This window comes from Diabrotica virgifera, chromosome 4 (assembly GCF_917563875.1).
Source record: "Diabrotica virgifera virgifera chromosome 4, PGI_DIABVI_V3a".
NCBI classification, from domain to species: domain Eukaryota; kingdom Metazoa; phylum Arthropoda; class Insecta; order Coleoptera; family Chrysomelidae; genus Diabrotica; species Diabrotica virgifera.
Window position 1 is genome coordinate 109,085,763 of NC_065446.1, and position 17,096 is coordinate 109,102,858.

Below are 17,096 nucleotides of genomic sequence, written 5' to 3' on the forward strand. Positions count from 1 at the left end.
AAAAACTTCAAATTGTATTTTGGTATAAAATCGTTTATTTAAAAACTATCTAAAAGTCATCCACATGGATTGCAAAACGTTTTCGTTCTGAAAAGAACATCTTCAGTGCATTCCGCAAAGTAGTTGTAACTAGCACACCGAGTTGGTCTGTGCTAATTGAAATGGCAAGTACCTAGTTTTTTCGAGCAGGGAAGCATGTTGCTCTTTAGGCACATACATAATTTAATCTTGTAACATCGACTTGTAGTCACAATATTTTATCAAAATTTATAATGTACACTAATAAATTACCTTGATCTAGCTTAAATCATAGCACGATCTCAACATATATTATTCCCGCTATATTATATACTAATAAATTACCTTAACCTAGCTTAAATCACAACAAAATATCAATATACAATATACCATATATTATGAAGTTACCACCTTCATTGGTGTGCTAGTTACAACTACTTTGCGGAATGCACTGAAGATGTTCTGTTCAGAACGAAAACGTTTTGCAATCCATGTGGATGACTTTTAGATAGTTTTTAAATAAACGATTTTATACCAAAATAAAATTTGAAGTTTTTACTTCTGTATAGGTTTTTTTTAATATAATTATAATATATTACAATAAGAATACCATAATATAATAATAGATATAACTGATAATAACGTAAGAATCTAAAATTATGGTGCAACGTAAGTGATACTAAGGAGGCCCTCTCTATAAGTAGAGCTTAGCTAAGCTGGAGCTTAAGATCTGTTGGTGCAACCAGGCATTAATGACACAATCTGGAAGAACTAACACCTAAGACAAGATACAAAAGCAAGAATCTATAAAGCAGCAATTAGACCTATATTGACATACACCGCGGAGACAAAACCTGACACATCTAAAACGAGACGACTACTAGAAAAAAAAGAGATGAAAATACTTCGACCAATATCAGGGAAAATTCTGTTGGATAGGGAGAGAAGCGAAAACATAAGAAGATCATGCAATGTAGAAGACATAAATGGATGGGTGACAAAACGGAAACAGGAGTGAACGAACACATTAGTAGAATGGCAGAGGATATGATAGTACAAATAGCACGAGATAAGTCACCAATGGACGAAGAAGTACTGGCAGACCAACAAAAAGATGGTGCGGTAACAACAATTTAGGAGGCTAATATTGAAGAAGAAACAGGCTTAAGAGCCTACATACAAGAAGGAAGAAGAAGAAGAGAAGAAGGGCACAAGAGATATTTGAATAAAAGGACATAGCCAGACAGGCAAAGGCCCATCCAGAGTTATGATGCCAAAAGAAGAAGAAGAAGAACTGATACAGATTGTTGATGAAGAATTTAAATAAGAGTACCTTTGTATAATAAATAAGGACAATGAGAGTGATAGTCCCTACGAACACTTAGCCATATATATAGAGGATTTGGCATAGGATAGAGCAAATGGTATCCTATCCGATACCAAGGATAGATACATTTTCAGATACACGACAAAGGCTGACGTCTACCAGCATAAGTCATCCCGATTTCCCCTATAGCCAGCACCACCCTATCCTGCTCAAAATCGACATTGGGATTCCAGTTCTAAGATCGTTTCCACGCCACAGATGGAACTGTAGGAAAGCTAACTGACCTGCTTCTCTAGTAATCTTGCTAAATGCAAACAACCCTCTAGATTCTGCAAGAATTCTAATTGGAAGGAACTTCAAGATAACCGACCATTGGCGAGAAGAAATGGAGAACAATGCCCCGCCTGCCATGCCACCCGGAATATGGTATGTACTACAAGCAAACCAAAGAGTTTCGACCAACCAAGACGAATCTGGGCCACCTGAGCAGAATAACAACAATCTGTGGCAGGTGAAACACAAATAAAGAAGTAAGTCCATTTATTAAACTATATTTTGTTTTACTTTCTAGATTGTTACCGATTACTACAATTTTGATCTGTAATATTGCAGAATAATGATTTCAGAAAGACATGATTGACTTTATAATAATAACACCAACCCAACTGAAGCTGGCAATGGGATAAGACATGGGGATTCCTTGAGTCCATTATTGTTCAACCTGATCATGGAAGAAATAGCAAAATAAGTAAGAACTAAAAAAGGATACCAAATGGGAGAAAACCAACTTAAGAAGAAACAGTAGCGATAAACAGGTAGCAAAAACGCGTTCCAAGATTGCGGCTGTAATTTTGAATATTTTTTCGAGATATTTGGCACACGTATTCGTAATATAATAAAGAATGGCGGTATAGAGCCCAATTTGAAAAATATATTAATATTTGGAAATTACTCTGTAATTAAATACAATATTAAAAAAACGAGCCTGTACCGCCATTAAGAGGAAACAGTAGCGATCAACAGGTAGCGAAAACGCGTTCCAAGATTGCGGCTGTAGTTTTGAATATTTTTTTGAGATATTTGGCACACGTATTCGTAATATAATAAAGAATGGCGGTACAGAGCCCAATTTGAAAAATATATTAATATGTGGAAATTACTCTGTAATTGAATACAATATTAAAAAAACGAGCTTGTACCGCCATTAAGAAGAACAAAAAAATACACTTTCTTCAAATAAATTTTTTTATCCGATGCCTAGATTTTGTGTCATTTTGGAACTACTAAAATTTTTTATTTCATTAGTAGTTCCAAAATGACACAAAATCTAGGCATCGGATAAAAAAGTTTATTTGAAGAAAGTGTATTTTTTTGTTCTTCTTAATGGCGGTACAGGCTCGTTTTTTTAATATTTTATTTAATTACAGAGTAATTTCCACATATTAATATATTTTTCAAATTGGGCTCTGTACCACCATTCTTTATTATATTACGAATACGTGTGCCAAATATCTCGAAAAAATATTCAAAATTACAGCCGCAATCTTGGAACGCGTTTTGGCTACCTGTTGATCGCTACTGTATCACCTTAAGAAGAACAAAAAAATACACTTTCTTCAAATAAACTTTTTTATCCGATGCCTAGATTTTGTGTCATTTTGGAACTACTAAAATTGTTTATTTCATTAGTAGTTCCAAAATGACACAAAATCTAAGCATCGGATAAAAAAGTTTATTTGAAGAAAGTGTATTTTTTTGTTCTTCTTAATGGCGGTATAGGCTCGTTTTTTTAATATTGTATTTAATTACAGAGTAATTTCCACATATTAATATATTTTTCAAATTGGGCTCTGTACCGCCATTCATTATTATATTACGAATACGTGTGCCAAATATCTCGAAAAAATATTCCAAATTTCCGCCGCAATCTTGGAACGCGTTTTAGCTACCTGTTGATCGCTACTGTTTCACCTTAAAATAATCTGCTATTCAGAACATGCAATACTAATCTCTCAAAGTGAAGATGATTTACAACGTATGCTGCACCAATTTAATATAACTGCCAGAAAATTTAACATTTTAATTTTCCCCAAAAAAGTCAATGCACAGTTATAACAGGAAATCCAATAAGATGTAAGGCTGGAGGGTCAGATAATGGAACAAGTAATGGAGTTTAAATATCTAGGCATCGCACTATCTAGCTACGGAAAGCTCGAAACAGAAGTGGAAGATCAAGTGAATAGAGCAAACAGAGCCGCAGGTTGCCTGAATGACACCATATGGAGAAATAAAAATATCGGAAAAGAAATAAAAGGCAGAATTTACAAAACAGTCATGACCAATAATGACATACCCGGCAGAAACACGACCAACACAGAGAGGACAAAAAGATTGCTTGAAACAGCGTAGATCAAAACCCTTCGAAAAATCGATGGTAAGACTTTATGGGACAGAGCTAGAAGTACAGATATACGACGGAGATGCAAGGTGGACAACATTAATAACTGGTTAATAAAACAGAAGAGTAGAATGGAATGACCACATAATAGGTCTGGATCCCGCGTATGAAAAAAAAGTTGATTAATAGCAAGCTGAAAATTTGTTAATAGCTTAAGGGTGTCTAGTCGGATAAACTTTGATATATGAAAACACTGGAACAGGGGCAGTTTTAATTGTGGAACAGGTTAAAAATTTGGAACGGTCACACCACGAAAACGGCACATTTATTTTGTCCGACAGAACAGACTTAAACTCTCCGAACAGATATTAAACTCTCATGCAAAAATCAGACTGCTATTTGTCACCTGTCATAATTCCTGACATTTGACATATTCTACATGTTCCACTCATTAAAACGTCCATTTGGTGATAAATAGCAGTCTGATTTTGGCATGAGAGTTTAATCTCTGTTCGAAGAGTTTCAGTCTGTTCTGTCGGACAAAATACATGTGCCGTTTTCGTGGTCTGACCGTTCCAAATTTTTAACCTGTTCCACAATTAAAACTTCCCCTGTTCCAGTGTTTCCATATATCAAAGTTTGTCCGACTAGACACCCTTAAGCTATTAACAAATTTTCAGCTTGCTATTAATCAACTTTTTTTTCATACGCGGGATCCAGACCTATAAGCCGAATAACAACAAATAGAGTAGTAGTAAGGACAGCGAGAGACGGTTCCCCAATAGGAATTCGATCAGTGGGAAGACCACGAAAACGATGGAATGACAACTTACTGGAGGCACACTGAAAAAACAAGACAGTCATGTCTATACAAAAACAAGAAGAAAAAGTATAATTAACACATATAGCCAATAAAACTATTCTTCTATGTATGTAATGCTGTGCTTGAATACATTAGACAATACTAAATTAAAATATGGTTTTAGCAAAATGACAACAAATATTTTATAAAAAGAAAATAACTTACCCTAATCTGCACTAAGAAATCTCGTAAATGTTCTTTAAACTGAGGTATATCTTGATCTAAATTGAACATTCCTTGGACAGTGATCTTAATTTGATTATCCGTAAGATGTGGGAAGGCAGATTTCAACAGAGTCGCTGTAAACTCTTGAATGTACAGAACGTTATCCGGTCTGGGTCCCAGCTGACAATTGACGCCTCCCGATTCTACCAACGTGAAAATGGAAGCCAAGATTGTAGCGTGCATAGAAAGTCCGGACGAATGCGAAGTATCCGTCACAACTGAGAATATATGTTGTAGGATGTCAGTCAGGTAGGTCTGGTAGAAGCTGGGCGCTGCCGATTCGTGCTGTTCGATGTTCTGTAGTAGCTTCAACAAAATCTGCAATCCTATGTCGGCCACATTTCGCATGGTGTGCTTGAACGCCCATATTATGCTGTCGAGGACCAATTTGAATTGCGTAGGGGGGATGTTGAGGAAGGCTCCGAAACAGTGGTTGTTAACCGCTTGGAGGAGTAAAAAGAAGTTTGTACGGTGCTCCGGGTATTCCTCGAAGTCTTTGTTGATCATTTCTAGGGTGCATTCGAAGACTGCGTCGAATATCTTCGGGACCTGGAACAAATTGTTGAATTTAAGCTTGTGCATAGTCAATAAAGGTTTAACAACGATAATGTGCGAAAACATTATAAAAAAAGACACGTGGCACTTGGGGAGTACCGATAGAAGTGTATACTTCTTATAGCGCGTTATTACTATAATATATGGGTTAATGAAATTTTAGGTCTGCTTATTACTGAATTGTTAATATTTTTTTATAATAAAACCACACATCTAAGTTCTTTAAAATATTTAAAAAAATCTTATTTTTTTCCTTTAAAGTTTTTGTTTAATAAATTTAGTAATTCACAAAATTTGTTAAATGTAATAAAGAATTTATATTTATTGTTTACATTTTCATTATTATCTTGTATTTACGTTTAATTACTTCATTTACAACCGAATAGACTACAACACGTTATAGAAGAAACATATGTTAACCAGAGAATATTATCGGTGAAAATTAAACTGATGGACGAAGAAATATGGACAATAATAACAGCCTACGGAGTAAATGAAGATGCAAGAAAGGAAGAGAAAGATAAATTTTTCGAGGAGCTCCAAATGCAAATTGATAATGGGGAAGAAAACATAATTGTAATGGGAGATCTAAATGGTAGAGTCGGAAACAACAACAGCGGAATAGAGGAGTGCATGGGAAAAGAAGGAGAAGAAATGCTAAACAGAAATGGTGAAAGAATAATAGAAATATGTATGGAGAATAAACTAGTTATAACAAATACAAAATTTAAACATAAAGAAGTACACAAATACACGAGAGTACAAGACAGCAGAAACGAAAAATCAATCATAGATTACTTTTTGGTAAGCAGCAACAAATGGAAAAGAGTACAGGATACGAAAGTGAAAAGAGGCTCGGAGATTGGCAGTGACCACCATCTAGTAATAATGAGAATGAGAACAACAGAGGAAAAAGAAGAAAAGAGAAGAAAGGTAGTAAATGAAAAAATAAAAAGTTACAAATTAAAAGAGGAAATATATAAGAAGAAATTCCAAGAAAAATTAGATAATACTTTGAAAGGTAGGGCAAAAAATACAAATATAGAAAAAAAATGGGAATATCTAAAAACCAGCATAATCAAAGCAGCTGAGGAAACTTGCGGGAAAGCAAAAATAGCAAACACTAACATGAGGAGAACAGAATGGTGGACGGAAGAAATACGAGAGAAAATAAAGAACAAAAAAGACAAATGGAAAAGATACCTAAGCACAAAACACCCGGAAGATTACGAAGCATATAAAGAAAAAAGGAAAGAGGTTAAAATAGCGGTGAAAGCAGGAAAGGAAAGGTCATGGGAGATATTTGGACAAAAAATGACAAAAAATTATAGGGAAAACCAAAAACTCTTCTACGGCGCATTAAAACAACTCAGACAAAAGAAAGAGCACACGATGCCGAATATAAAAGACAAGAATGGAAACGTACTAACAGAAGAAAAACAAATAATGGAAAGATGGAGAGAACATTTCAAAGAGCTAACTCATGTAGACAAGGACAACATAGGGGAGATACAAGAAAGGAATGAAGAACAACAAGTGGAATCCATAACAAGAGAGGAATTAGAGAAAGCAATAGAAAGAGTAAAACTGGGCAAAGCACCAGGCAAGGATCATATCACCCCGGAAATGATAAAATTCATGGGGACAGAGGGAATGGATAGCATGAAAGAACTAATGAATGATATCATAAATAGAGCAGAATTACCAAAGGACTGGAAGAAAGACATTATATTACCAATACACAAAAAGGGAGACAAGAGAAACTGTAATAATTACCGAGGTATCACCATATCAAGTATCCCTGGGAAGGTATTAGCAAGAATACTAGAGACAAGAATAAAAACACAAATAGAAACAACTATGGAAGACACACAGTGTGGATTCAGGAAGGACAGAAGCACGCAAGACCTAATATTCACATTAAGACAAGTAAGTGAGAAGGTAATCAAGAAAAATAGAGAGATACATATGTGCTTCATTGACCTGGAAAAGGCGTTTGACAGAATCCGAAGAAAGGACGTTTGGAAGACACTAACAGAAAGGGGAGTCGACAGACACATAATAGAAGTAATAAAGGATATGTACAAAAATAATACAAATACAGTAAGAACCAATAACGAGGAATCCAGAGAATTTTCTACAAGTCAAGGCGTCAAACAGGGATGCGTGCTGAGTCCACTGCTATTCTCAGTGGTACTGGATGAAGCGATAAAGAAAGCCAAGAGAAGAATGAGAAAACTAACATTAGGATACTGGCAAATGAAACAGACTCAACTATCGGAGCTACTATTTGCAGACGACATGGTATTGATAGCAGAAAACAGAGAAGACTTACAGAACAATCTTGAAATCCTAGAAGAAGAACTATCAAACATAAATATGAAAATTAATACAGAGAAAACAAAAACAATGATAATTGCAAATACGAGGAAGACACACGCAATAGAATTAGACGGGAAACAACTAGAGCAAGTGGAATATTTTAAATACCTAGGAGTAATAATCGAATCAAATGGTAAACAAGACATGGAAATAAACGAGAGAATGGGACGAACAGGAAGCTTATTTAACACTATGAAAACAACATTTTTTGGGAAAAAAGGGATACCGGAAAAAGTAAAAACGGCAGTCGTTAAATCAGTAGTTAGACCAACAATCATGTATAGCAGCGAGACATGGACATTGACGGGGAGACAAAAATCCAGAGTCAATGCTATGGAAATGAGGTTCCTGAGGAAAATAGCAAACAGAAAAAGGACAGACAAAATACGAAACGAAACAATTAGACAAAACCTAAAACTAGAACCAATCAATGAAAAAATAGTAGAAGGACAACTTAGATGGTTCGGGCACGTGTGTAGAATGTCGAACGAGAGGCTAACAAAACGAGTGTTCGAAACGAGAGTGCAGGGGAAAAACAAAAGAGGGAGACCAAGAGTTATGTGGGTAGATGAAATCAGGAAAGAAGTCGAGAAGAAGGGATTGACATTGGAAAGTGCAAGAAACCTAGCGCAAGATCGGAAAGCATGGAGACTACAATGCCAAACTCAACTCCACCAGCCTTACACCTAAAGGTAGAAAGGCTTAGGACTAAGTAAGTAAGTAAGTACTTCATTTACATTATCATTATATGTATTCTAAAAATAAAACTATTGGTTTATGATGAATAAAATAAGATTATTTTAATTTATTTGAATTTAATTTTATTATATGTATTATTTTATTTTGTCTTACTTAATTTTTATATGGGCCATTTGCAGGTCATCCCAAACCCTTTTTTCAGTGCGTCACAGACTATCGAATTCTCTCCAACGCATATTACAGTTGGAAGTTACAGGAAAAAACGTAACTCCTTGATTATTATACATTGAACTTAGAAAATTATGTAGGTATTCCTTGAGGGGTATTTGCATATTAAAACGACTTATACTTATAGATGTATAATTGGTTGGCGATCACAATACTCTAAATAGGTAACCAATCAATGATACGAATAAAAATAATTTGACACAAAAGTAATCGATTGTGAAAGTATTACAAGATCATATGGTAAAATGACAATTGTAATTTCTAGGTTAGTATTTTTCAGAGACGTAAATATAAATATTTTATGTCATTGGTATATTCGGACATTGTATAGTGATATTTGATTTTATATTTATTTATTTTTACATTAAAATCTTTTCATTATAAATATTCTGACAACTATCAGATTTAACTAAAATGTCATGTAATGATTTGTGGGCCAAGCCAAGACAGGATATGAAACAATACATGGGGGATTAGGCTTTGGAACTAGAAATGAAGCTGGAGATGACATGCTTGAATTAGCAACAGCATTGGATATGGCGATTGTTAACACATTCTTTAAAAAGAGAGAAACTCAACTTATTACCTACAAAAGTGGACAACTTATTACCTACAAAAGTGTAATTTCTAGGTTGGTATTTTTCAGCGACGTAAATATAAATATTTTATGTCATGGGTATATTCGGACATTGTATAGTGAAATTTGATTTTATATTTATTTATTTTTACATTAAAATCTTTTAAATATAAATATTCTGACAACTATAAGATTTAACTAAAATGTCATGTAATGATTTGTGGGCCAAGCCAAGACAGGATATGAAACAATACATGGGGGATTAGGCTTTGGAACTAGAAATGAAGCTGGAGATGACATGCTTGAATTAGCAACAGCATTGGATATGGCGATTGTTAACACATTCTTTAAAAAGAGAGAAACTCAACTTATTACCTACAAAAGTGGACAACATCAATCCCAAATAGACTACTTCATGATAAGGAAAGAAGACATACGTGAATGCAAGGACTGCAAGGTAATAGTTAGTGAGACAGTCAGCCAACAACATAAGCTGCTTGTTCTGGACATCGAAGTAAAAAGCGAAACTAAACAAAAATATCGGAGAGGACCACAAAAAATCAAGTGGTAGATGCTAAAAGATGAGAAAGGTCTATTCAGGGAAATAATAGTAGAAAAAATATGTTGGAACATGAAAGGAAGCCCTAACACAATTTGGAGAAAAATGGCCATCATTATTAGAGAGACTGCTATTAAAATACTTGGGAAAACGCCAGGAAAAAAGTTTGAGGATAAAGAGACTTGGTGGTGGTCAAACGAAGTACAAGGAAAAATAAAAGAGAAGCGAACTTTATATAAAAAGTGGCAAGAAACCAGATCCGACACAGATCTTCAAAACTATATGGTGGCGAAAAAGGAAGCGAAAGTAGCAGTAGCAAAAGCCAAAGCAGAAGCGTATTCAAGCCTATACGATCAACTTGATACCAGGGAAGGCGAAACGAAGATATATAAAATAGCCAAACAAAGAGCAAAGAAAGCAAAAGATTTTAATCAGATTAGATGTATCCGAGATGAAAATAATAAAATACTAGTTCACGAAAAGGATGTCAAAAAGAGATGGAGAAAGTACTTTGACAGCTTATTAAATGAAGAATTTGACAGACAGCCTGTAGAGTCAACGGAGACAGTAGCAGCAATGGTCTCCAAAATAACAAAGGAGGAAGTGGCTCAAGCGCTTCAAAAAATAAAGAAATGAAAAGCGGTAGGACCAGATGATATTCCTGGGGAAGTATGGTGAGCATTGGGAGAGACAGGAACAAGGTGGCTAGCAGGTTTATTTAATAGAATTATGGAAGTTGGACAAATGCCAGACGAATGGAGAAACAGTACACTAGTACCTGTCTACAAAAACAAGGGAGATATACAACAATGTACAAACTACAGGGCTATAAAATTGCTTAGCCACACCATGAAAATTTGGGAAAGAGTAATTGATAGACCGATACATGAAGGACATTAATATCCGAGAATCAGTTTGGCTTTATGCAGGGCAGATCAACAACAGATGCAATTTTCATTATATGGCAGTTGATGGAAAAATACAGGAGTAAAGAAACAAACGCTCATATGGTATTCATTGACCTTGAGAAAGCATATGATAGAGTTCCTCGAGAGATTCTGTGGTGGGCACTCAATAAGAAAGGAGTCCCTGGCGAATATGTAAAGATTGTGAGAGATATGTATGAGGGAGTAACGACTAGTGTTATGGGCCATTCCACGAACATACACCTGTTTTGGATTACTTCGACAACGAATATTTTACTGTGCAACATAAGAAGTACGAAAGTAAATGGCGCTAATAATTATTCCAAAAAACAACAATGTAATTTGCAATTTACTTTCGTTCTTCTTATTTTGCACAGTAAAATATTCGTTGTCGAAGTAATCCAAAACAGGCGTATGTTCGTGGAATAGCCCATAGGACAGGTGTGGGAGAGACTGATAAATTTCATGTGAAAGTAGGATTGCACCAGGGCTTGGTGCTTAGTCCGTATTTATTCTCATTAGTTTTGGACCAGATAACAGCGAAACTACAGGGTAACATTCAATGGTGCTTAATGTATGCTGATGATGTCGTGTTAGTAGGAAATAGTGAAAGAGACTTAGAACAAAAACTGGAACAGTGGAGACAAGCTCTGGAGGAAAAAGGTTTAAAACTTAGTAGGACAAAGACATGAGTATTTGCAATGTTCATTTAAAGATGTGAGTTACTACAAATAACATGGTAACTGGGATCGGTATTACAGAATAATGGAGAAATAGATGGAGATGCATGCAGTAGAATTAGGGCTGGATGGATGAAGTGGAAGGAAGCGAGTGGTGTGCTGTGTGACTGGAAAATTCCAATGAAGTTGAAGGGAAAATTCTATAAAACAGCCATAAGACCGGCTGTGATGTACGGAACTGAATGTTGGGCAGTGAAAAAGAAAGAGGAACAACGAATGCATGTGGCAGAAATGAGAATGCTTAGATGGATGAGTGGAGTGACAAAAAAGGATAAAATTAAAAATGAGTATATTAGGGGAAGTCTAGGTGTGGTACCAATTGATGCCAAAATGAGAGAGCATTGGTTGAGATGGTTTGGTCATGTTCAACATCGAGACGCTAAGCACCAAATACGAAGAATTGCTGAAGTGCAGATTCCTGGAAAGAGTAGGAGAGGAAGACCAAAGAAGCCGTGGGGGGAGACGATTAGGCAGGAAATGTTGGTAAAGGGGATTAATATTGATATGACTCAAGATAGAATTGTATGAAGAAATGCAATTAGGGAAGCCGACCCCGGATAGGGATAAGGCAAAGAGAATGATGATGTCATGTAATGATTTGCGACATTCTTAAAATCCTATATGACGTCAAAATTAATGACGCACTGAAAAAAGGGTTTGGGATCATCTATAATCTATATTATGCTTTTTATTACTATGTATGTATATGTAAAATACCTCTTGAGTCCAGGGTTCTTTACCCGTGCGACATTAATACCTGGTGAGATAAAACACATACTTTTTATCTAACATCATTGTCTTCCACACATGAAACTAAAGACAAACCAGATACCGCCTGTTATTAAGTAAAGACACATTATGTTATTTTTATAAACGCTCTAGACATCGTACATCGAAAAGAGATAGATACAAAAAAGACGCTTGGTGACGTTTTCAGGCTTTAAGTACAATTTTTGACGTTTTTGGGTTTGTTTACTTGTAACTGTCAGTTTGTTGGATTTTTTGCTGTTTTTTTGTCCTGTTTTTGCATTTAGAAGTTGTTTAGATTAAACCAACAGCTGTTTTCACAACTAGTTATATACTAGAGTTTGAAATTTTATGGTATTTTTATTTTGATATTAATTTCCTTACATACAAAATTAACCTCATTCACGTTATTAAGGGGTTTTAAGTACCCCGCACAAACCTTATGGAAATTAGGTCCCAGTGGATTTAGTTCATACTTTGGGAAAATACCCTTTGAAGCATCCTGATAAAAAGTTCTCATGGGCACATCTCGATCGTATGGAGGATTTTCAAGATATAAAGGCACAAACTCGGAAAATGATAAGATTTGCCGGGTATCCCAATTCTCTGAGTTACTGGTTATCTGGCAACATGTAGAAGCTTGGATTAAATAAAAGTACTAGTAGTCTAGGATTTTTTCCTGGCTATCCATGGCGATCTTTACTTTGACCTTGACCTTCAACGGACGTCATCTTCTAGAGTTTCGCGGGTTTTCAGCATTAAATTGATATAAACAGATTACTCATGGGTTTTTGGGATCGCTAAACACGAATATGCCATCAGAATTGACCTCCGGAGGACGTGGTTTCCAAGGTCAATGAAAGGGGCTCCTGGAGTTTCGACAGGTTTCGGCATTTAATTTATGCAGATGGGTATTACTCATGGGTTTTTCGGGCTGCTGAACACAAATATGCCATCAGAACAGGCACCAGGGTACCTGGTGCCCATGGCACGTCATCTTCTGGGGTTTCGAGAGTTTTCGGTACTAAATTGATGCAAGCGGAGTACTCTTGTGTTTTTGGGGTTGCTGAACACGAATATGACTTAGATAAAAGACTCTGATATCTGGTGACCACGATGAATAACACAATAGAATATAGTAAATCGATCTTGAAATAAATTAAGGAAAAACATTGTCAGGTATAAATTTAGTTTTTATTTATAAATAATAATTAAAACAATTGAATAGCACAACAGTTATTTTAATAAAAATCTACAAATAGCAAAAAAAACTTTTCACTAATTTGTACGCTTTCTTTAAACAGCAACTCAGAAAACTCCGAATACTCGGTGTGTACCAATCAGTTTGCATCAATTTGGTACCGAAAACTCTTGAAACTTCAGAAGATGATGTACCTTAGGCGATAGGTGCGCCGGTGTCTGTTCTGATGGCGTATTCGTGTTCAGCAACTCCAAAAGGCCATGAGTAATCCATTCGTATCAATTTAATGCCGAAAACTCTCGAAACTCGAGAAGATGAATAACCTTAGGCACCAGGTGCTCCGTGGGTCGGATCTTATGACGTATTAGCGTTCAGCGATCCCAAAAAGCCACGAGTAATTCGTTTTTATCAATTTAATGCCGAAAACCCTCGAAATTCCAGAAGATGGCCGTAGGCACAATGTGATTCGTGGGTCGGATCTGATAGTGTATGCATGTTCAGCAACTCCAAAAACCTAAGAGTAATCCATTTGATTCCTCCGAAACTCCAGAAGATAACCTGTCTTAGGCACCAGGTGCTCCTGTGTCTGTGCTGATCATGTATTCGTGTTCAGCAACCCCAAAAACCTAAGTAGTCCGTTTGCATTAATGTAGTACCAAAGACCCTCGAAACTCCAGGAGCCCCTGGCCACCACGTGCTCCGGAGGTCAATTCTGATGGCATATTCGTGTTTAGCGATCCCAAAAACCCATGAGTAATCTGTTTATATCAATTTAATGCCGAAACCCCTCGAAACTATAGAAGATGACGTCCGTTGAAGGTCAAGGTCAAAGTAAAGGTCGCCATTGGATAGCCAGGAAAAAAATCCTAGACTACTAGTAGTTTTCTTTGATCCAAATTTCTACATGTTGTCAGATAACCAATAACTCAGGGAATTGGAATACCCGGTAAATCTTATAATTTTCCGATTTTGTGCCTCTATATCTTGAAAATCCTTCATACGATCGAGTTGTGCCCATGAGAACTTTTCCCAAAGAGTATTTTCCCAAAGTATGAACTAAATCCACTGGGACCTAATTTCCATAAGGTTTGTGCGGGGTACTTTCCGTAAAAGTGAAATAAATAACAAAAAGAAAATATTTTATTTTCAAATATTTATATTATAACAAATATTAAATTGTAATATCACTAATGATATTAAAAGAATTTAAGCTACCTCAAATGTAACTGTAATTCTTCACCAAAATTTTAAATTCTATTTATTTTATAACGTCAAATTTTATATACGTGATCGTAGTAATAGCCACTTTCTGTCACGTGCCGTTGCGTGGAATAGATTTCCGACTTATTTCGTATGCTTTAAATGATGACGCACGGGTAAAGAATCATGGACTCAAGTGTATATGTAATAGGGGAGTGCAATTAGAACGAAAACATGCATTGTTTCGGAAAAATTCAAACAAGCTTCTATTTTTCTAAAATCTTTTTTGTTAGTTTATATACTTGTTAAAGTAAAAAGTTCTACTCGCAGATTTGGCCGCTAATTGTTTATTAATTGTTTAAACAATAACAATTGTTTTGTATAAATAATTTTAAAAATAATTATCGTTAAATTCATCATTTTACTTTGATCAAATATGTTTCTATTTTGTTTTTGATTAAGCTGAATCCGAATAATATTATGGCATTGCAATTTGAAAATTCTTGTACAGAAGCTCTTATACAGTATGTCTGCGTAGCTAGGAACCACATGGAAAACTTTTTTTATATTGTACGAAAAAAAAGTTATTCTTCATAAAATGCTCTGGATAGTCAAAAATTTAAAACTCAACCATCAGATATCAAATTTTATCAATTTTATACGAGTTATGTCAAAAATATGAATTTCGTTAAAGAGTAAAGTACCTTTATATTCCAGAATATCAAAAAATGATATTATGAAAAGTTGTTTGAAATTAAAAATTATGTTTAAATATACAATTACATTATTCTAAACGAAAAAAAATTTTCATTTTTTCTCTCAAATTACGGATACTCATCATCATTTTATTACTATGATAAGTATTCTATTATCACTTTTACGAAAAAAAGTTATTCTTCATAAAATACTCTCCTTGGTCTAAAATCTAAGATACAACCATCATATATCAAACTTTTTTTAATTTTATACGAGGTATGTAAAAAAAATGAATTTTTCGTAAGAGTTAAGTGCCTTTATTATTCACAATATTTTAATTAGAAGGATGTAATTGAACACTAAAACAATTTTTTTAATTCCAAACAACTTTTCTTAATAACAATTTTCGATATCGTGAAATGTAAAGGTACTTTACTCTTGAGTGAAATTCATATTTTTTTACATTCCTCGTATAAAATTAATTAAATTTGATATTTGATGATAGCATCTTAGATTATATACGATGCAAAATATTTTATAAAGAATAACTTTTTTTCGTAAAACTGATAATAAAAAAATTTATCAATAGGTTCAAGTTACGCAGACATACTGTATAAGAGCTAAAAAAAATTTTTGTTTGCTGAACATTTATTATTGTTGAAGCTTATTATTAAATGTATTTTAGGTAAGTTTTACAGAAAAAAGTTTTGATCACTTTGTATAAACATTTTTTTAGCTGGTAATTTTCGGTTTTTGTATTACATTTTTGTTATCTTTCTTAATTTTCTCAAAAAGAAATAGTTTATTTCATTTCTAAAGTAAAATAATTTAGTGCATTTTAAATATTGCATCCTAAGCTTTAAAAAAGCACTTATAAAACTGTAATAGATCTTTTCAAACTTAAGTAAAACCGTCTTAAAGTGGTGGTAATTCTATAAAACTACGAAGATTTCAAAAATTACATTTTTTGAGACGTCATATCATTTGAATTAAATTTTTGAGATTTTCTTTGAATGAAACATCATTTAGTAAGATGCTTGAAAGGTAAGTTGTGCAAAATTGAGAGATTTATAAGACAAATTGTATTAGTTACACATTTTTAAATCATTTTTAAACAAAATTCATGTAAGGCTCACTTTCCGCCCACACCGTACTTATGCCCATACATTTTATTTCTTTCTATTTTAACCATAAGATAGCTTAATTATTCTTCTTTCATGTTCAATTTGTAAAATTTCATTTGATCCATTAGTTAAAGAAATACATTAAAATAACTCAACCGTGCACTTCGCCGTACGCTAGTTTACAGTGCGCCAATGTTTGTGAGAAGGGTGATTTTAGCGTTATAAATAAAAAATTATAGAAGATACAGATTTGATTTTAGAAAATTCTTTTAATAAGGTTTTTTTTGTAAAATTTTCTGAATTTTTCAATGGTCAAGTCAGTTTTTTTCTAAAATTTATATTTTCGGAGTTATTTAAAAAACATCTAATTTCGTAGTTCATTTGTTTAATAAAAAATAAAGCACCTACTTCTCGAGTAGAACTTTTTGATATGTTGTTTATTTCTTAATGAAATTACAAAAAGTTCTATCTTGTTTGATTTTTTCTGAAGTAAAAATCTATATGCACTCCCCTATAAATGTAAAATAGTATGTTCTGTATAATATGTAAAATATATAAATAAATTTATGTTTTAAGTGACAATTGACTTCTCCTACATTACTGTCTGATCATATTGGATGAATAAAATTTTG

General features: G+C 34.2%; 1 protein-coding gene across 1 annotated transcript in view; it reads right to left on the bottom strand.

The window, feature by feature from the left end:
• LOC114331843 (exportin-1) overlaps positions 1–17,096 on the bottom strand; it is a 79,176-nt gene that overhangs the window by 8,102 nt on the left and 53,978 nt on the right. The window contains exon 5 of the mRNA XM_028281517.2: positions 4,771–5,379. Within this exon, the coding sequence (XP_028137318.1) occupies positions 4,771–5,379 (609 nt within the window). The remainder of the gene's footprint in view (positions 1–4,770; positions 5,380–17,096) is intronic.